Source organism: Anastrepha ludens, chromosome 2 (assembly GCF_028408465.1).
Source record: "Anastrepha ludens isolate Willacy chromosome 2, idAnaLude1.1, whole genome shotgun sequence".
Classification (NCBI taxonomy): Eukaryota; Metazoa; Arthropoda; class Insecta; order Diptera; family Tephritidae; genus Anastrepha; species Anastrepha ludens.
In genome coordinates, this window is record NC_071498.1 from 117,005,089 (window position 1) to 117,026,687 (window position 21,599).

At 37.8% G+C, this 21,599-nt stretch overlaps 2 protein-coding genes across 2 annotated transcripts in view; one reads left to right on the forward strand and one right to left on the reverse strand.

Annotated features, from left to right (window-relative positions):
- LOC128855171 (rootletin) overlaps positions 1-11,449 on the forward strand; it is an 88,407-nt gene extending 76,958 nt beyond the window's left edge. Inside the window, exons 10-14 of the mRNA XM_054089869.1 lie at positions 1,006-1,436; positions 1,513-2,361; positions 3,380-4,507; positions 10,555-10,730; positions 10,804-11,449. Of these exons, the coding sequence (XP_053945844.1) occupies positions 1,006-1,436; positions 1,513-2,361; positions 3,380-4,507; positions 10,555-10,730; positions 10,804-10,864 (2,645 nt within the window). The 3' untranslated portion in view covers positions 10,865-11,449. The remainder of the gene's footprint in view (positions 1-1,005; positions 1,437-1,512; positions 2,362-3,379; positions 4,508-10,554; positions 10,731-10,803) is intronic.
- Positions 11,450-11,485: 36 nt separating this feature from the next.
- On the reverse strand, positions 11,486-21,519 carry LOC128855169 (glutamyl-tRNA(Gln) amidotransferase subunit B, mitochondrial). Its single transcript, XM_054089867.1, has 9 exons — positions 21,395-21,519; positions 21,195-21,339; positions 21,014-21,127; positions 20,788-20,954; positions 15,778-15,926; positions 15,286-15,713; positions 14,832-14,968; positions 13,541-13,664; positions 11,486-11,852 (listed from the first exon to the last, which is right to left on the reverse strand). Exons 1-9 carry the CDS (start codon positions 21,502-21,504, stop codon positions 11,634-11,636), a joined length of 1,593 nt encoding a protein of 530 aa, XP_053945842.1. The 5' UTR covers positions 21,505-21,519; the 3' UTR covers positions 11,486-11,633.
- Positions 21,520-21,599: the final 80 nt, after the last annotated feature.

A 21,599-nucleotide genomic window follows, 5' to 3' on the forward strand; every position in this document is an offset into this window, starting at 1 on the left:
TTGCACGCATTCCAAGGTAATAACAGCCAGCCCAAATTAAGTTTTACTAAAACGTGTTTCAAAATATTAAGTTCGGCCTGGACCGATTTAACCTTCCTTACTCCTAAGCTGTGGTATAGTGCATAATTGTTTTTGCGGCAAAGTCTTCTGAATTACTAACACAAATACCGAAAATGTTTCCAATGCATGCAAATTCAATCGGTTTTTGCAATTATATCGAATTCAGTTGAATCTCTTGATTACATTCTTGCTAAATTTTCTGTCTTATCAATAACAAGACTTGGATAATTTTTTTCACATATGTATGTCAAAACACCATTTACATATCAAAATCAAAATCTTCACTTTCTGGCTTTATTACGTATTTGTTATTGTTATTAACTTCGCTGGGCTCTCCATCTTCACTTTCCGAAGAACTATCGACGGTAAATGCAGGATGTAATATATTATGAGTAATACATCCGCACGCCGCGCGTTGTAACATCCAAATTCTACATATTCAAAAACTCCGCCTTCTAACTTGCAAATTCTACACTTCTTGAAATTTCCGCGTTCTAAAATGCAATATGACCAAACATAAAATAAAATGTATACATTTATCAGGTTTTAGTGTTTGATAGATTTGCATATTTTACTTGCGTGACGATTTTCATGTTGTGTCTCTTTTGCACATTTTCGAGAGCTTAATCATTTTGAATGATAAAAACATGTTTGTGTCAAGAGTAGATAATATACGCCTAGGCCACTGGAATATTATTATAGTTATTTACGTATCCCTCTTTTGGGGGAAGAGTGTCATAATCACCGTAGAACCAACACCACAACCTCTTCTTTTGTATCTAAGTATTAACGGTATCCCATTAGATAAAATTGAAAACTTCAAAGCCGGTTTTATCGATATTTTAGAGTATGACGTTCTTTCAACAAAAGCTCCATATGTACAGGTCTACTTTGTGTCGATAGAAGAAATTGTATCAATAGAAAATATTTGAACATTATTTTCAGGTGAGGCTTATATAGACAGTTTGCGCAACGAACTTACGGATAGCCGTCGTCAATTGGCTGACAGTAATATTGAGAAAGACAAATACTCCAGTAGCAACAAAGAGTTGCGTGATCATGTGAAGCATGTGGAGAGCGCAAAGCGGGAACAGGCGCGCACAATAGAGGAAGCTTTGCAGAAAATAAACACTTTACAAGAATCTAAAAGTTCTCTGGAAAACGAACGTACGCGACTAACGACGATTTTGAAGGAGACAGAAAACAATATGAGCAAAACTGTACAGGAATTAAATGCCACCAAGAATACGTTACAGAAAACTCAAATGGACTTCGCACAAAAAGATGAAGGAGGAAAGGAATTGCAGAACAAGTTAGCTGCTGAAATCGAATTAAAGGACCGTAGTCAACAGGAATTAAATCAGATTAAAAAGCAGGTGAATAATTTTGTTGAACATTGTGTGACATACCTTGGTATCATTGAAAATCATTGACATCTACTTTTTCTTATAGCTTGCAGATTTAGAAGAAAATCTATGCGAAACGAGAGCAGAACTCGGACGCGCACGTTGTCAATCCAATCAGGAAGAGCATCGCTTTCACAATCGCGAACAAGAACTGCTGGCGCGCATTGAAGAGGCACGCGGTAGAGAGAAACGTTTGGAGGATCAAAAGCATAACCTCGAGGTATGTCTTGCTGATGCCACACAACAAATCCAGGAGTTAAAAGCTCGGCTGGGCGGCGCTGAAGGCCGTATACGCGCGCTAGACGAACAACTGGCGTGCGTAGAGCTTCACAAACGCGATACGGAACATAAATTGAGTTCAGTTGCGCACACACTGCGACGCATTGCCGGTATCCAACCTGATGGCAGTGTTAACCTTTCGTATCGTTTGATAAGTCCAACAAGACGTTATAGTCCCATTCGAAATGCAATGACGACTTCCAGCTGTCATGATTATGATGCCAGAAGTACGTCACAATGTCCGGATGCTCCTTGTGATCTAGATCCTGATCTAGTGCGTAAAGGTGTACGTAATCTAATGCATCAAGTTGCACAAATTGAACGTGAAAAGGATGATATGAAGGTTCAATTGTCGACGGCCAAAAAACAATTACAGGATGCAGCAGAACAGCAGTTACGTTGCGACGGAAAAGTTGGTAAACTGCAGCAAATGCTACGTCACCTTCAGGAGGAGAAGAGTAATCTGGACACGGAGCGTAGTATGAAAGTTTCAGCATTAAATGCACTGGAAGACAAGTTTAAACAGAAGTGCGATGAATGTCAGCAAATGCGTGAAAAGATAACCCAGCTTGAAATGGAGTTAGCAGCATGCAATGAGGACAACTCCCAAATCGAGGTAAGATCAAAAATTGTATTCTTAACTTCTCTGATATCCACACAAATTTTATAAACAAAAATATGAAAGCTGAATGCTACTGAGCTCTTCAAAGGCACATTTCTTATATCAACTTTAATTGCTAAGATTAGGGTTTTCAACTTCCGACTCGGAACTTAACAGAAATTCAAATTTCTGAAGAAGTTCCTTCGTACGAGAAAAACATTAAAATTTACAATAATACTTTCCGTCCAAAAAGATCAAGATTACTTGATGTATTCTGGGAATTTCGCTATGAGTAACTTTGTTCGGCAAAGGGTTTGTCTGAAATTCTGTGTTTCGGTCGGCATAGTAGACCGGCATAGTAGAACGGCAACGAATGGAAAAGGTTTTTATAATTGCGATCGCTTCACGGCAGACTATGGTAAACCTCGGCGTGTATTTCTGCTATGAAAAAGTTTCTCATAAAAAATAATCTGCCATTCGGAGTCGGCGTAAAACTGTAGACTCCTCCATTTGGGGAACAACAACAAGACGAACGCCAATTATTATTATTAGATACATATAACAATAAAATATAATATCAGGGTCGATAATTTCGAAACCCAGAACCCAAATTTCAGAATTAAAAAAAGGCAGTATTGTGGTTTGTAATTTCTCTCCTTCCGTCAATGCACCCTAATGCAATTGCACTGGCTAATCGGCGTGCGAGCCTCATGCAGATAGTACCCGTTATTGCTCTATGGTTGTTGTTGTAACACCATAAAACATTTCCCATACATTTTTGAGGATTACTGTTGACGTGACTGTCCGGATTTAATTCGGGCCGTTCAGTCAACACAGAACCGACTGCAAAAAATAATTATGCCCCATACAGGCCATCTTCAACTTGTCTCATCCCCATTACATCGTGCATAACACTCTGCAGTGATCCGATCGAGACACCCCGACCTGGAACTTCTTATTTATTCCGTGTGGGATCTTCCTGTAATACCTGTTAACCAAAAAGCCATAAATAAATTAAACATTTTATTTCTAGGATCGGTTAGAGAAATGTCGTTCACATGGATCGAAATTGGAGAGTGAAAAACGTCATCTGCAGGAAGAGCTAGCGAAGGCAGAAGGGCGCGCTGCAAAATTAGATCTGCAACGTGTGGCTATGGAGGGAGATATAAATCGCTTACAGATGGCTTTACAAGAGAAAGACTGCCATGTACGGCAGGCACAAGAACGGCTCGATAATCAAAATCGGGCCACGGTCCAGTTAGAAGAACGTTGTTCATCACTAAAGACTACGGTGGACCAAATGAAGGACCGCTTACAAAAGGCTGCCGTTACAGAAATGGAACTACGTGGAGAATTGAAAGCACTTAATAAAGAACTCTCTGAGCAGGGGCATTGTTCGCAATCGAATGAGGAAAAGCTAAAACTCCTACAAAAACAATCACAGGCAGCAGAAAATGAAAAGCGCATACTCGCTGAGCGTTTGGATAATGCACAAAGCAGCTTAAATGAGTTGCGCCGCAGTCAACAAGCACAATTAGACCGCATTCAACGATTCCAAGAGCAAGTTACAGATTTAGAAGTGCAGCGTTCTGCTTTAGAATCACAATTACGCATAGCCAAGTGGAATCAGGAGGCCGGTGATGGCGGTGGAATAGGTAAAAGTGCAGATAAGCGTGAAGAAGAAGAGCTCAGCCGTCAATTGAAGACATCGCAGCGAGAAAAATCAGAGCTACGCAACAAATTACAAGCATTGCAGGACAAAGTGAAACAATTGGAATCAGAACGAAAAAGTAAGTTTGCCGGAAGCGGTGGTACCACAGCTTACGATCGTGCCGAGAAAAGTTCTACATATTACGATCCCGGTGACTATGACTCCAACCGTATGGAAAATGCACCTGGCAATTATAGTTGTGGTCTTGACCACACCGTCATAGAGCAAGAGGCTCGTGACTTACGCTTAAAGGTACGCCGTTTAGAGACACTCTTAGCGGAAAAGGAGTCCGAATTGGCAAGGCTAAAGGCACGTTTGCACGATAGCGCAAAGTGCGCTGATGGTGGGGTGGATACGGAGCGTTATCGTACTGCCCAGTTGCATGCTGAGAAGTTATTGGACGCCCGCGAGCAATCACACCGACAACAAGTTATGCGTTTAGAAAATCAGGTAAGTTGTGGAAACTCTATTTAAATATTAGTAGTTTTTAGTTTTACGCGCTTCATTGCTTGTCTGTTTGTATACTGCAGCTGTCTAGTTTACAAGTGTCAAATAGGATTGACATATTATTCAATTGGCAAAAACTATAAATCTTCCAATAGAGTGATTAATTTTGAGCGTCTGCTACAACTTAATAATCTTTTAGTTTAAGGATAAATTCAGAGGGTGAAGAGTGAAAGCGGGGAAAGGGGGATGGTTCCATGTGTAGAAGTCCACGCAAGTGGGGAAAGTTACTGATCGCCATTCACTTGGGAGTGGCCAGGACGATTCTTCTGCATATGGTTCAAGCAGCTCACAACGGCCGGGATTAGCCCACGTATCCTCTGGGTAGCTTTCGAACACCCGTTCGGGAGTGAGCTAAAGTGAGAAGGCGAAACATTCCAGGATAGCTGGTTGTGCGTTGGGTTTGGGACCCACCACTTAAAAATCGCCCCCAATGAAAACTTTAAAAAAGCCTCGGATGAGACCTCCCTATACTGATGACGACCCCTGCAAACTATGATTTGAGGGCATGCACCTGGAATGTCCGGTCCCTTAATGGGGAGGGTGCCTCTGCCCGGCTGGTTGATGTCCTCGTGAGAGTAAAGGCTGACATCACTGCCATCCAAGAGATGCGATGGACGGGGCAAGGAAAGAAAACCATAGGACCTTGCGACGTCTACTACAGCTGCCATGTAAAGGAGCGCAAATTCGGTGTCGGATTTGTTGTGGGAGAGAGACTTCGTCGCCAAGTACTGTCGTTCACTCCGGTGGACGAGCGTCTCGCAACAATCCGCATCAAAGCCCGTTTTTTTAACATATCGCTAATTTGCGCCCACGCCCCGACGGAAGAGAAGGACGATGCGACCAAAGATTCTTTCTATGAGCGCCTGGAACGTTCCTATGAGCGCTGCCCCCGCCACGACATAAAAATCGTGCTTGGCGACTTCAACGCCAGGGTGGGCAAGGAGGGAATTTTTGGTCCCACAGTCGGAAAATTCAGCCTACACAACGAAACATCCGGTAACGGACAGAGGCTGATCGACTTCGCCGGGGCCCGAAACATGGTAGTCTGCATCACCAGATTCCAGCATAAAAAGATACACCAAGCTACCTGGCTGTCCCCTGATCGAAAAACGCGAAACCAGATCGATCATGTTGTGATAGATGGAAGACACGCTTCTAGTGTATTAGATGTACGTACGATCCGAGGACCCAACATTGACTCGGATCACTACCTTGTTGCAGCCAAACTGCGCACGCGCCTCTGTGCAGCAAAAAACGTGCATCTACCTACGCAAAGAATGTTCGACCTCGAAAAGCTGCAATCACAACAGACAGCCAGAAGATTCGCCACTCGACTCTCACTCCTGCTCTCAGAGAGTACTGCCCAACAAACCGGCATCCACGAACAATGGAGCAACATTTCTCGTTCTCTACGTACCGCCGCCGAAGAAGAAATCGGATTCCGGCGAGCCCGAAAAAACAATTGGTACGACGAGGAATGTCATGCTGCCGCAGAAAGAAAGGATGCCGCCTATAGAGCCACGCTGCGATCGGGCGCAACGCGAGCCATGTGGGATCGCTACAGAGAGCTGAAAAAGGAAGAGAGACGTATTATCCGACAGAAGAAACGAGAGGCCGAAATACGTGAGTGCGAAGAGCTTGAGATGCTGGCCAACAGGAACAACGCCCGAAAATTCTACCAGAAAGTTCGGCGGCTTACAGAAGGTTTTAAGACCGGGGCGTTTTCCTGTAAGAACAAAGACGGCGAACTGGTGACCGACGTACAGAGCAATCTTAAATTATGGAGGGAACACTTCTCGAACCTATTAAACAGTGACAGCTGCGCATGTTACCGAGAAAGTGAAGATCCCGATACCCCAATCGTTGACGACGGAATTGTCGTTCCGCTACCCGATCATGACGAGGTGAGAATAGCGATAACGCGGCTAAAGAACAACAAAGCTGCGGGCGCCGACGGACTGCCGGCTGAGCTATTCAAACATGGCGGCGAGGAGCTGGTAAGGTGCATGCATCAGCTCCTATGCAAAATATGGTCGGATGAAAGCATGCCTGCTGATTGGAATTTAAGTGTGCTCTGCCCAATCCATAAGAAGGGCGATCCTGCAATTTGTGCCAATTACCGCGGGATTAGTCTTCTAAATATCGCCTATAAGGTTCTAGCGAGCGTATTGTGTGAAAGGCTGAAGCCCACCGTCAACCAACTGATTGGACCTTATCAGTGTGGCTTCAGACCTGGAAAGTCTACCATCGACCAAATATTCACAATACGCCAAATCTTGGAAAAGACCCATGAAAGGAGAATCGACACACACCATCTTTTCGTCGACTTCAAAGCTGCATTCGACAGTACGGAAAGGAGTTACCTGTATGCCGCGATGTCTGAATTTGGTATCCCCGCAAAACTAATACGGCTATGTAAGATGACGTTGCTCAACACCAACAGTGCCGTCAGAATTGGAAAGGACCTCTCCGAGCCGTTTGATACCAAACGAGGTTTCAGACAGGGTGACTCCCTGTCGTGTGACTTCTTTAACCTGATGTTGGAGAGCATCGTGCGAGCCGCAGAACTTAATCGCTCAGGCACAATTTTTTATAAGAGCGTACAATTGCTGGCGTATGCCGATGATATTGACATCATCGGCCTTAACAACCGCGCTGTTAGTTCTGCCTTCTCCACACTGGATAAAGAGGCAAAGCGAATGGGTCTGGTGGTGAACGAGGACAAAACGAAGTACCTCCTGTCTTCAAACAAACAGTCGGCGCACTCGCGTATCGGCACCCACGTCACTGTTGACAGTTATAATTTTGAGGTTGTAAAAGACTTCGTCTATTTAGGAACCAGCATTAACACCGATAACAATGTCAGCCTTGAAATCCAACGTAGAATCTCTCTTGCCAACAAGTGCTACTTTGGACTAAGTAGGCAATTGAGTAGTAAAGTCCTCTCTCGACGAACAAAACTAACACTCTACAAGACTCTCATCATGCCCGTCCTAACGTATGGCGCAGAAGCTTGGACGATGACAACATCCGATGAAGCGACGCTTGGAGTGTTCGAGAGAAAGATTCTGCGTAAGATTTTTGGACCTTTGCACGTTGGCAACAGCGAATATCGCAGACGATGGAACGATGAGCTGTATGAGCTTTACGACGACATAGACATAGCGCAGCGAATAAAGATCCAGCGGCTACGTTGGCTGGGTCATGTCGTCCGAATGGATACAAACGCTCCGGCTTTGAAAGTATTCGATGCGGTACCAGCTGGTGGTAGCAGAGGAAGAGGGCGGCCTCCTCTGCGTTGGAAAGATCAGGTGGAGAAGGACTTGGCTTCACTTGGTGTGTCCAACTGGCGCCGGTTAGCACGAGAAAGAAACGACTGGCGCGCTTTGTTAAACTCGGCCAAAATCGCGTAAGCGGTTATAGCGCCAATTAAGAAGAAGAAGAAGAAGAGTGAAAGCAGCTGTGTACCCACGGTATCTTAGATTGATAGAGCTCACAGATCCGAAAAGGCGTTAGGCTGATGAAACCATGAACTTTGTACTGACAAAAATTGATATTCTTCTAATAGACATAGCAGTATTTCTTCTAACCACGAAAAAGGCGCTCATTGTGTGGTTTATAAATTAATAATTGGCGCGTGTGCCCGAGCTCCTTCTCCTATTTGTGGTGTGCGCTTTGGTGTTGTTCCACAAATGGAGCGACCTACAGTGTAGGTTTCCTTCTTCCTTATTGTTACATTTGACTGTAAATGCACGGTACAAAAAATAAAAACACACAAAAAAACCAAATAGATCTGGTCTTAACTTCCATCACCTGTTTCTTGAAAAATTAATTTTTGGTAAGAAAGAAGATGGCTCAAAATGTGTTTGGGTTCTCATGCATTTGGGTACTTTGCTCTCTGTGGTGAAAGCATTTCACACTTACCCTGATTTGCGAGAAATTTCTCCATAAATGAAAATAGTAAAAAATGAAACAAAAATAGTAAATAATGAAGGTTATACAACAATATCCTACCTGGTTGGTTGAAGTGGTGATTCGCCAGGAACCCAATTAGAGCTTCTGCACCATTTTGTTGCCACATCCTTGCTATCAACAAATTATGTGCTTCAGAAACATCATTAAGTTGTTCACGTTTATACCAACCAGCTCTTCGAGGCTTTCCAAAAGGGGTTTGCCAAGGGTTAACATACTCGCCTTCCATAGGGCAGGGCATTCAGAGAGGAAGTGGAAATAGTTTCCTTTTTCTGCGATTTATTAAAACCATGATAGTACAGTGGTCCCACAATTTATTCGTACACTCACAGTTTATAAACAGATACACCTGATACTTAGCACGATGTATACAAGCGAACAAAATTTTGATATATTCGTAAAGAATGACATATTTATTCAATATTTAAGGAATTTTTCAATTTCATTTCTGGAATTAGAGAACTTAAGGCAATAACGAAATAAGGCACAATTTTATGCAAAAATATTATTCGTGAAGCCCTATAAGAAATATTTTATTTAAAAAACAATGAAAAACGACTATTTAGCACTTTTTTGGGCCGCATTTAGCTTTAATAACTGCTTCCAAACGTTGTTGCATACTTTTCACAAATACTTTGGTTATTTTGTGTGTCTACCTTTGATGTTATTTTGTATTTTCTGATTCTCCGTTCTAAGAGCTCCCAGACATGCTCAATTGGGTTCAGATCCGGTGATTTAAGTGGAGTTTTAAGCTGCTTATAGTGGTAAATAAGCCATTATTGCACGAGATAAGAAGAGCGTTTTGGGTCATTACGAGTATCTTGGTGAAACAAGAACCCTTTAGCATCTAGTCCAAGTTTAACGGCACTACCATATTATTTTTAACACAGATGTTCTTAAATTCCTCCTCCATACTTAACGGTAGGAATAAGATTTTATTCATTCTATTATGTATATTCTGCCAAACTTTTGGAGGGGCATCTGATCCGGAAACATGGCGTTTTCCCAAAATATGGCGTTTTCCCAAAAAGAATCTGGCTCATTTATTTACATAGCGTTTGGTGAACTTTAATCTCTTCTTTCTGTTAATATCTGAAATACGGCGTGCCACTCTGATATGATAACCAGCGTTATGCAGGCAATTACGAACTTGTTGTGGGCTTACTTTTTAATGCAAAGATCGTAGAGCGTATTTTTGGATTTTGCGCGACTGATGCCACATTGTTGCGTTCCTCACGTGGAGTCAATATTTTTCGCCTTGCGGCTTGGTGGTGATTACCAATTTACCAATATTAACATAATTAGCAATAACACTTTGCAGCGTATAATGCGAAGCCAATGTTTTGTCAATTTCACGCAGAGACTTGTTTTCCAAGAACAATTTAATAATAATTTTACGCATTTCTAATGGTAAATCCGCACTTCGTCCCATTTTGTCGCTTTCAATCGAGGTCTTACGCGCAACTAAAGCTGAATCGACTATAAAAACTAAGAAAAACCAATATTATTTCGTTTTCAGCAATACTAGTAAAAGCACAAACAAATTTTTAATGGTACTTTTGCAGCAACAATATTATGAGCTGAAAATGTACGAATAAATGTTTTGCAACATTTTGCTACGTCTGCCTGCTTTCCTTGGAACCCTTTAATAATGGGAATTCTGTTTGTTACAATGATTCAAAATAAATATATTGTTACAGTAAATATTTTGCGCAAAGCTAAAGTTTTTTACGTACTACGCAGGGTGTACGAATAAATTGTGTGGCCACTGTACCTATATATGTATTGTAAGGCATATCGATTTTGGCTGCCTGCTCTCCTATGGAGCAGAAACCAGTTATCACTGCTCTGAGCCTGCAGGCGATTATTTGTGGTTGTAGGTGGTTTTAAGGTAGTTTTAATTTTTTATCTTTCTTTTTTGTACTTTTATTCTGCGTTTGCGTATTAGATTACATTTTTTTCGCTCTTCTCATAGCTGTCGAGCTGTTATGTATAAATAAGTATTTTTTACCTTTCAGATATCTTTGTTGCGTGAACAATTGGCACAAGAAGCCAAACGTCGTCAGCAATATATTTTGCGTAGCTCAAAAGCCAATCGCGAAATGCAACACTTACGAAATACTTTAGGTGACTCGCTGCGGCATGTTTCACAACATCCATTAGACCCAAATTTGTTGGAAAGCGAATCTCGACGGTGAGCATGGAATGCAATAGAAAATAGTTTAAGTAAAATAAATACATACATACATTTTTTTATAATCAAGCAGCTTGGATAATGCAGTTTCAATGAGTCTACCACCGTCAACTTGTCGAGATTACGATCAATAAAGCCGTGCGTCAAGTCTTTACTATGTATACGTGTCAGAGGAAAGGACTCCCCTTGCGAAAGGATTCCCCAATTCAAAACTGCCACTAATAGCTTCCTTTTAGAAACGAAATGCATTTATTAGTATATTTACATGCCTATGAACTCATAATACCTATACTTGTACACAACATACACATACACAACATTCACCGACCACTCCTATAAAAGTGCATACATTTGTATACATGCCTACATACATAAGCCATAATCACCACCAACACCATATGTATTGATTTAATTTTTTTTTCTAAAAAACTATTTATCATGAATTTATATTACTCTAGGGCTTTTCATTGTCTGCAAGATAGACAATAGAATATAGTGTGTTTACTGCCTACATTTCCTCAACATTTATTTGGAAAATTATATTTTATTTCACAAAACTAAAACCAAATCTTTACCCAAATATTTCTCTTTTCGCGTCATTAAATATAATTTAAATTTACGTATTAACTGTTGCATTTCTCCTCCCTCTAGGAGAACATTGCGGTACAGTTTTGAAAATTATCATTTCAGCAAACCCCACACTCATTACGTCCACTATAACATAACATTATTTAGTTTATAGTAAAAAACGCAAACACTTTTGAATTCAAATATTTATTAAAACAATAACAACCGAATTAAATAAAATGCAATATTCGTAGAATGAATATTTAAGAAAATAAATACACAATTTATGTACACCTTTGGGCAAATAAAAAATTCTATTGGTATTCGTTGGTTTTATTACGGTTTTAACATCTTCTCTAGGTAAGCGACAACAACTTTCATATTCGCCCTTTGTTTAGACAATTTGGACACTTCACCAACAATAGCAAATATAGCTTTCTTTTTGCCACTTTTGTATTGCTTTACAGCTTGTTCGTGACGCTCAGTTGCTTGCCGACAAAGTTCTTCGATTGTCTCATCATCAGTTATTTGTTCTAGGTTCCGGTCTTTGATAACCTAAAAAAACGATTTATAAATAAGTTAAAGATGATTGCTTTTATTTACAATGCATAGGCACGAAAATATAGCAATAATAACACATGTAAAAAGCAATAACCGTACACAAAAAAAAAAATTCAGTGCATTCATAAATTAAAAAGCAGAATAAAATAATCCTACATTTTAAAGTATGTAGTACGGATTTTTTTACAAATTCTGATAAATGATGCACGTTAGGGGCATCACTCTCCATACACAAAAAAATTGGTATTATCTTTCCACCAAATGTATACCCTTTAAGGTAGAGGAAGATAACACGACACTAACCACCTCTTCATATACACCTTTTAACCAATAAATATCTTCGATGACAACACTACCCTGTCACCGACTTAGACAGAGGCTTTTAATGCTGATATCTATAGAAAAGTACCAGCAGTTTTAGAAACTACGGAAGATATAGGAAACACTGCCGAAGTTTTGGATGCTCCTGACATCTTCTTCGCCTCAATAATGGGGTATAAAAGCAAAAACTCTGCGAGAACCAATGATGTACTTACTGAGCTATTAAAATCAGACGGTGAGACGATGCTCAATTTCAGTAGTAATATTTTAACACTTTCGCAAAAATATTAAGGTTCAAGTCGATTTGAGCGTACCTCTAAAAATCTTATCATTTTGATTCCATTGAGATTTTTAATTTAAGATTTTTATAAACCTTTTAGGTTCAAACTCTTCTTGTATCTGAGGTGATCTTTTGCTAAAAATATTTTTTAAAACTAAATTCATAATTTAATGAGGGTATTTTCGAATGGGTCTAGTACATGGTGGACCATCCGCACCATTTAATTGGCGAGGCATCCTAATGAACATACATATATGTATGTTTCTTATTATAATGTTGACCAAAACTACCCAAAATATTTAAGGGGACAGATACCTGTTAACGGTCATATTTTCTCTAAAATTGGCATACAGTTTATTAATACATTAAAATAATATAACAATTTTTTTTTTATTTTAATCATTTAAAATGGCTGATGTACACTCAATTCTTCCAGGAAGGTCGCGGGCATTGTAGCAACGGCGTCAATGCAAAAAACCAAAAAATTTTTTTGTTTATTAATGTCATAATTTCTATATGAATTAAAAAAAATGAATAATGGGGAAAAAATTCACGGAATAAAATACTTAAAAAAAAGAAATAATTTTGGGGCGAATTTTCCTACTATTTTTGCTTCGTAAAACTATTTTTTCGAAAAATTTTCGAAAACTTATAAATTCACATAGAAAGTAATAACATAAAAAAGAGGTGTGCAAAATTTTAGGGAGATCGGTCAATCACTTTTCGAGTTATCGTGTACGCCAATTTGAAAAATATAATTTTGAGAAAAACGCGTCTAAAGTTTGAATACAACGTAACTATACCTCTCTCCATCTATAATATAAGAAATACTTAAATTTACGTTCTAAAATTTTTTTGACATATTTTTAAAGGGTTATGTTAACATTTTATGGAAAAAAATTTTTTTTTTCCAAATTTTACAGGTATATGTCCCCTTAAATATATATATATGGATATAATTATATTATTGTATATGTATATAACAATTAGAGTAACATAACAAATTAATTTAAAACTATTTGCACCTTTTAAAAAACTACTTGTACAAAAATACACATGTCTAAATTTAAGCGTATCTTACCGATTGCACATTTTGGGTAGGATCTTCATGTAATATTTCAATGAGCTGCCGCCCGGCTTGCAGATTTATGGTTCCCGCATTTAGCGCAGTAAGGATATCCTCAAGAAGGGTGTAAGTAAGTTGGCTGGAAAAGCGATACATTACTAATAAACAATCTAAAACTAGTAGCATATTTACACATAATAATAAAAATTATCGACGGATATATGAAGCTATCACCGCAAAAATATCTTAAGCGTGTGCCTTTAGAAATTTGTTTCACATCAAACAACCGAATTTTTCCCAAAAATGTTTTCTCTATGGCGACGTACTCACCCCGTATTGGTAATAAAATCTCGACGTAGAACTGCAATTATTGGAGCTGTAACCATAACCATAGGCGATTAATCATGCCGTAACCATAAACAGCTGATATTGCAATAGAAATTAACTAAAAACCAAAATTCGTAGCTACATACGGCTACGGTTACGGTTATGGCTACGATACGAAACCGCTAATTGCAATGTAACATCGAACCTTATGATTTCAAAATTTAAATTATGTAGTGTAAATAAAATTTGGCTATTTACTTGAACCTTTAAGACAAAAAACTTGAGTTGCATTTTATCTGCCAAATAACCTCCCTTCCACTCACGAGGTGAATATTTTTTAGGTTGACTTTAATGACAAATTTTAAAGAAATTTCTTTTCTTGTTTGTTTTTTTACCATATATTGTTTGGTTGAATATACCATATATTGTTTGGTAAGAGAAAAATTTGCTAAGAAGTCCCATTTTGTCTGTTAAATAATCATTACCATTGAAAGCCTGACTGATCCAGCTTTCCCCGTACATGTTTGGGGAATGTCTATGTTGCAACCACAACAACAACAAAATGTCAGACGAAAAAGGAATCCATGAATACACTAGGCTTCGGGATTTTCTCGGGTTTTTCGTTAGATAACCTCTATACCAATACTTCACAGTTTCACGGTTCACTATAAAGCTTAGTAGCTGATGCAATAACAACACTGTGCAACCTTATTTGTGTTTTATTTCTTTTGTGAAAGAAGTCTAAAGTGATACCGTACGCAGATTTATTACTGAACTGTACGATAAAGTTTAAATTGATTTGAGCAAGTTGTTCGTCGATATTATTAACTCAATTCCAATTCTTATTTTTAATTATAGGCCCTATTTTTTAATATATCTTAACTATATCCGATTTATCATTAATTTGGTGAAATTTTCGCAAATGTTTGGGTAAATAAACGACTGGAAAATAAATACAAAATTATATTTTTTTACTTACCAGCTTTCGACATCTATATTAGCTTTATTGCAAAAAGTTAGAAGATCATTTATCAAAAAGTTTGTCACAAGTTTGGCCGGTATGTCGGGAAGATTTTCGATTACATTTAAGAAGTATTGCAGCAGCCTGGTTTCATTCTAAAAACATAAATCCTTATAAATTATCAAAATAAGATTTTCGTCGTGTTAAAACAAAAAAAAAATTATTTCATTTTATTTTTAATTTATTACTTTTTTTTCTTTATTGATAGCTTGCATATTAAAACTCCTCATAAATAATATCTGCCGTTCGGCGTCGGCTTAAAATTGTAGGTCCCTTTATTTGTGAAACAACATCAATACGCACACCACAAATAAAGAGGGGGAGCTCGACCAAACACCCAAAAGAGGTGTAAGCGCCTATTAGTAATAATATATAATAAATATGTATATAATATATATTTCTAATAGCTTACCACTAGAATAACAGCAGTATCTTGATTTAACTGATACTTTTTCATTAGATTTGACCGTGTGTCTTCTGGCAATTCAGGCAGTTCTTTGCTAATTGACGCAACAGATATGAGATCTTCATTAAGTGAGTTTGCCGTTGTTGTTAAATTTAAACGTAATGGCGGTAAATTTGGTTCTGGCATAAAGCGATAGTCTTGTAAAACTTCTTTATCACGCATCGCCACAGTGCATCGCTCTGCTGCATCCCATGCACGCGTTTCATTTGTGATAACACCCCCCTTAGACACAATATCAAGCTGTCGTTGTATTTCGTATGTTATTGCCTGGGAAATACTCCGTACGGATCCAATATTTTTAATTTCAGTGCGCACTCCAAAAGGTTCTCCACTCCTGTGAATGGATACATTAGCATCAACGCGTAGAGCACCCTCTACGTTGTAACAGTAAATAAATATGTACCATATAGATCTAATTTTCTAAAATCAATAACTAACCTTCCATTTTACAGGAACATGACTGTAAACACTTCAAAATCAATATCAATTCCTTGACTAAAGATGCTGCTTCTTCGCCAGTTTCTAATTCTGGGGCAAACACTAATTCTATAAGAGGCGTACCGGCACGGTTGAGATCTACAAGACTTCTAAACATTACACCTAATTAGTATAAATACATATGATTATATGTTTAGACAGCAATTATATAAAAAAGGAGCAATATGTACATATATTATTTTTAAGGAAGTTTAAAAAAATTTATTTAGCGCGGGTAACACTTTTTCTCTACCTTGTTTCGAGGACTGAAATATTCTAATATACTAGCAATTTAGAACAAAAAAGTACATGGAAGCAAAACTCTAGAATGGATTTCGAGCCTCCGTATTTTTCATTTTTGTTATTAATCCCCAATAATTGTTTTAATGTTACATTTTGACGTGATAATGTCTTATAATTCGATGTAGCCGGCTGCACGCACAAAAAAATGCGTCGTTGTCGTGCTCATGCGTCGTTACCTTGCTTGAACCTTGCTTGAGAGCGCGGAACGAACGACAAAGAGGCACAATCGGCCTTCGCGTTCGGCAACGTTCGACATCTGGCTCCTCCTACTTGAGTGAGCATATATATATATGTATGTATGTATATGCGCATCACTACATATTATAAAACAAAGTCGCTTTTTCTGTACCTATGTCCCCGTATACGCTTAAATCTTTAAAACTACGCAACGGATTTTGATGCGGTTTTTTTTTTAAAGATAGATTGATTGAAGAGGAAGGTTTATATCTATATAATGTGAAGAAATATATAAAGGGGGCGTGGCAATCGGTCAAAATGTGGCAAAAAAACATAATTTTTTTGTTTTCACGGCCATAAATCATAAACGAATCAACCAATTAAAATGAAACTTTCTTAGAGTTTAACTTTGAAATATTTACTTTCGTTCTGCATCAAAAAAAAAATTGATATATTTGTTATTTAACCAAAATTGTTTAAACAAAATCAGCTCTTTTTCCAAAAAAAGCTGTTTGTGTGTTTGTTCGCTGTCAACCGAATGAAGCAACAGGCGTTAAGCGATAATCTCACCACACCTCATTAATGTTGAATTACATAGTATGGTGACGTATGTATGTATGTATTTACGAATCGCTCGCATTATTTCATTTCGGACGTATGTACATATGTATCTATGTATGTACTGAATTCCATGTAATTATATGCACATACAATTTTACAGCGAAATAAAACGCTATTTTCACGTTCTATATTAGTAATTCCCACATAATTAACACGTTCCCTGTCTGCTGAGCCACATATGGTTCAGGAAACGTGCGCCTGATAAGCACTGATACGTTCCTGAGCCATATGTGCGTCAGGGGGTATATAAACCACATGTGTTTCATGAACGTGCAGAAGCAAAAATGTCCCTCTACGCTCATGGACCATATGTGTTTCAGGTAGAAATACCCTACATCCGTTTTTTTTAATTATTATCTATACTAATATTATAAAGAGGAAAACTTTGTTTGTTTGTTTGTTTGTTTGTAATGAATAGGCTCAAAAACTACTGGACCGATTTTAAAAATTCTTTCACCATTCGAAAGCTACATCATCCACGAGTAACATGGATTATATTTTATTTTGGAAATAGGGCTCGAGATATAGGTCAAAACGTGGACCCGGGTAACCTTCGGATGTGTATGTACAATATGGGTATCAAATGGAAGCTGTTGGTGAATGCTTTAGTCCAGAGTATTTTTCAAGCCGCTCCGTGACTAGGGTCTCGAGATAGAGATCAAAACGTGGACCCTAGAATGTGTTTGTACAATATGGATATCAAATTGAAGCTGTTGGTGAATGCTTTAGTACAGAGTATTTTTCATGCCGCTCCGTGACTGGGGTCTCGAGATATAGGTCAAAACGTGGACCCGGGTAACCTTTGGTTGTGTATGTACAATATGGGTATCAAATGGAAGCTGTTGGTGAATGCTTTAGTTCAGAGTATTTCCATCCGCTCCGTGACTAGGGTCTCGAGATAGAAACCAAAACGTGGACCCTAGAATGTGTTTGTACAATATGGATATCAAATGAAAGCTGTTGATAAGTGCTTTAATACGGGTAATTTACATACCTATTGATGACTAGGGTCTGGAAATATATGCCAAAACGTGGACCCGCCGTGTCTTTGCACCGAATTAAACCAAACTTACACACATTGTTAAGGAGGTATTGAAGATGGTTTCCGTATAGTTTGGATACCTATTGGTAGATAGGGTCTCGAGATATAGGTCAAAACGTGGACAAATGGAAGCTGTTGGTGAATGCTTTAGTTCAGAGTATTTCCATCCGCTCCGTGACAAGGGTCTCGAGATAGAGACCAAAACGTGGACCCTAGAATGTGTTTGTACAATATGGATATCAAATGAAAGCTGTTGATAAGTGCTTTAATACGGGGTAATTTTCATACCTATTGATGACTAGGGTCTCGAAATATATGCCAAAACGTGGACCCGTCGTGTCTTTGAACTGAATTAAACCAAACTTACACACATTGTTAAGTAGGTATTGAAGATGATTTCCGTATAGTTTGAATACCTATTGGTAGATAGGGTCTCGAGATATAGGTCAAAACGTGGACTCGGGTAACCTTCGGACGTGTATGTACAATATGGGTATCAAATGGAAGCTGTTGGTGAATGCTTTATAACAGAGTATTTTTCATGCCGCTCCGTGACTGGGGTCTCGAGATATAGGCCAAAACGTGGACCCGGGTAACCTTTGGTTGTGTATGTACAATATGGGTATCAAATGAAAGCTGTTGATAAGTGCTTTAATACGGGGTAATTTTCATACCTATTGATGGCTAGGGTCTCGAAATATATGCCAAAACGTGGACCCGCCGTGTCTTTGCACCGAATTAAACCAAACTTACGCACATTGTTAAGTAAGTATTGAAAATGGGTTTCGTAAAGTTTGGTTGTAATTCGGAGCAGTGGCAACGGGTACAGCGTTCTTTTGCACCAGCCATAATGTCGCTTACTTTTTTAACGCTTGGGGCGGAACTGAACTGTTAAGTTGACAGTGTGAGTTACAATGTGTCAAGATTTCTTTCTGATTTGGATGCCATAAGGAAAAAACGTAAGTGCAACATGTAAAAATTGTTTGTGAATTGTTTTGGAGTGGATTTTGGAACAGTGAATAATTTCTTACGAAATTTGAGAATTTAATGTGAAATCCGAATGAAATTATGTGTTCGTGGAAAAAAAATTTTTTTCGTTTTTTTTTTTTTTAAAAAATAAATGGATAATGGTTAAAAAAGCTCCAATGCTTAATAAAACATATAAATTGAAACGAAAAATTCATGGATGATCAGGAAAAAAGACGATTGTTTATTCATATGCGATGATTTGAAATTTAAAAACAATCTTCTTTTTTCCTGATTTTCAATTTATATTTTATATTTACTCAAAAACAAATAGAAAAACAAAAAATATTGTTTATGCCAAAGCGCTTGAATAAAGAATAAAGAAATAAATAATATGAAAATCATATATTTTCTGTTCTAAACCATATCTATTCTATTTTAGTGTGCCCAGCGAAGGGGGCCGGGTTTGCTAGTATGTATATAAATTCACATATTTGTATTTGCATATGCCTTCTTCCTGTGTACATGGTAATGAACCATTTCTCTGTTGAGAATAGGACGAAAATAGGAAAAGTAGGAAATGAAAGGGGGTGTATCGAGTGTAATGTGTCTTGAAAAAGTCAAATCGATGATGGTGCCTCTTAGTGTTGTTGACTTACATATTGACGTCTGATGCACAATCGAAATTAAACATATCTTTCATGAATTTGATAAATGTTGCGACATTTTTCACGTTTGTGTAAATGTAACTTGATCAATTCCATTGCGGTTCCATACAAAATATCTATCAAACAAATACAACTAAATTTTCTTTTGAAAAATCCAACCATTCCATCAGTAGTTTCTTATGACGTTGTCACGTTAAACTATCGTCAGTAAACCGACTTTACAGACAACCTCTTGTTTTTTTTTGTTTTTTTTTTTGGAAAAAAATCTACCTACGATACATTTATTTTTGATGTTTATTTTACTCAAAACCCTCAGCTACAGAGCATAGCATCAGTTACAATCTGCAGTTTTTTCAATACATGTGTGGTGAATTTCCTTTTTTATAATGACATAAAAAAGTTAAATAAATTTAATAATTTAGAATTAGCGGAAACAAAATGGAAAGTAGTTTGCTCTCAAAATAGTAATTTAAAACGCTTTTCAAAATGAAGAAATGATCAAATCCAATTTGTCTTATGCGTTACCTTCATGATCAGCCATTCTTAAAGATATATTAAGACTTATTATGCTAATATAGGCAACTAAATATCTTCTTTTGATTGACATACATACACTTTTCCACCGAATAAATAAATATAAAATTAGGAGTTTTTCGGCCCAAAGTTCAGATTTCGAGGGCCAGTTCAAAATTCCGAGAATGGAATTTTTTCTCTTTGACTAGAAACACCTTTGTTATTTTTTATCAAATACATTTGTTTTTAATAATTTGAAAAAAAAAATAATTGCAATAAAAATCAATTATAGCATCAATCAAAAATCGTTTAAAAGTATTCACGTTCACATAACTTTGTATTATAACGCCTTCTAGCGGTGGGTTTTGAGGAGTTGAGGAAAGTAAACATAAAAATGAATTTCTCGTACCCACATTCCACATACATAGAATTTCCTCCAAAAAAGTTTAACAAAATAAAAAACAAAAATTATTGGGGATAATAAGGTGACTCGAAACACATTTTAGAACTACACTCCCATGGACTGTTTTTTTTTTAAATTGCCAGTAAAATACTTCAGTCGCCAAAACAATCTCATATATCTATGTATACCTTTTTGTATTATATTTTGTACGGCCAAATTAACCTGATCTAATGTATATACAATTATTACCGCGAACATTTTGGCCCGCAGAAACATACCTTTTAAGTTCTTCATCGTGCAACGATTTTCCACTGTCTTGTTCCAATTGTAATTGCAATAAGCGTGCTTTTTTATGGTATGTCTTTTTCCCCGGTACAATGACTGGAAACGTCAGCTCACCATCATTTGCCAAGGCTGCGCGTTGTTGCGTTATTTGGTACCCAACCTATCAGAATACTGTTATGTTAATGTTGGCTTAGTAAGTGTTAAAGATCAAGCACAAACCGGCAAGTCCGCATAAAAATAATGTTTGCGATCAAACATTGATATTTCATTGATGCGGCAGTTAAGCGCAATCGCTGTCTTTAATCCCAGCTCAACGCATTTCCGATTCAGTACCTATGTATATATATAAAATGTAAATGTTATATATACTTGTATAATCCTAAAAATAAATTTCTCTCACCGGCAACGTGCCTGGCAAAGAAGCATCAAAATACGAGACAGCTGAATTAAGTGGTGTCCCAAATGAATTGTTACTACCTGAGAAGAGTTTTGAATCGGTAAGCAGTTGTGCGTGCACTTCTAAGCCGACGACACTCTTCCAATTTCTGTAGATATTCAGATTTTTAATTTAATAGTCATAAATAAATAAAAAAAACTTACTGCATGAAAACTTTGGCGGTTTGTTTCTGACTTGAAAACCCCCCGGAAAGATTTTTTTTTAACAAAATTCTTTTATACATTTTGTAAAAATGATGGTTAAACGAAAACATACAGCTGGTTTTCCAGCTGTTACCAAATCAGCTGATTAGAGCTGCCAAGCTATTTGTTGGGTTTCACAAGGGATAATTATCTAAAGCTTTTACTG

Bases quoted from the DNA above. Each gene is read 5' to 3' on its own strand.
- LOC128855169 (XM_054089867.1), bottom strand. From the start codon at position 21,504: ATGTTTTCGTTTAACCATCATTTTTACAAAATGTATAAAAGAATTTTG. The intron at 21,128-21,194 runs GTGAGAGAAATT...ATATATACATAG, and splicing joins CTTTGCCAGGCACGTTGCCG to GTACTGAATCGGAAATGCGT. The intron at 15,714-15,777 runs GTTAGTTATTGA...GTTACAACGTAG, and splicing joins ATGTTCCTGTAAAATGGAAG to AGGGTGCTCTACGCGTTGAT.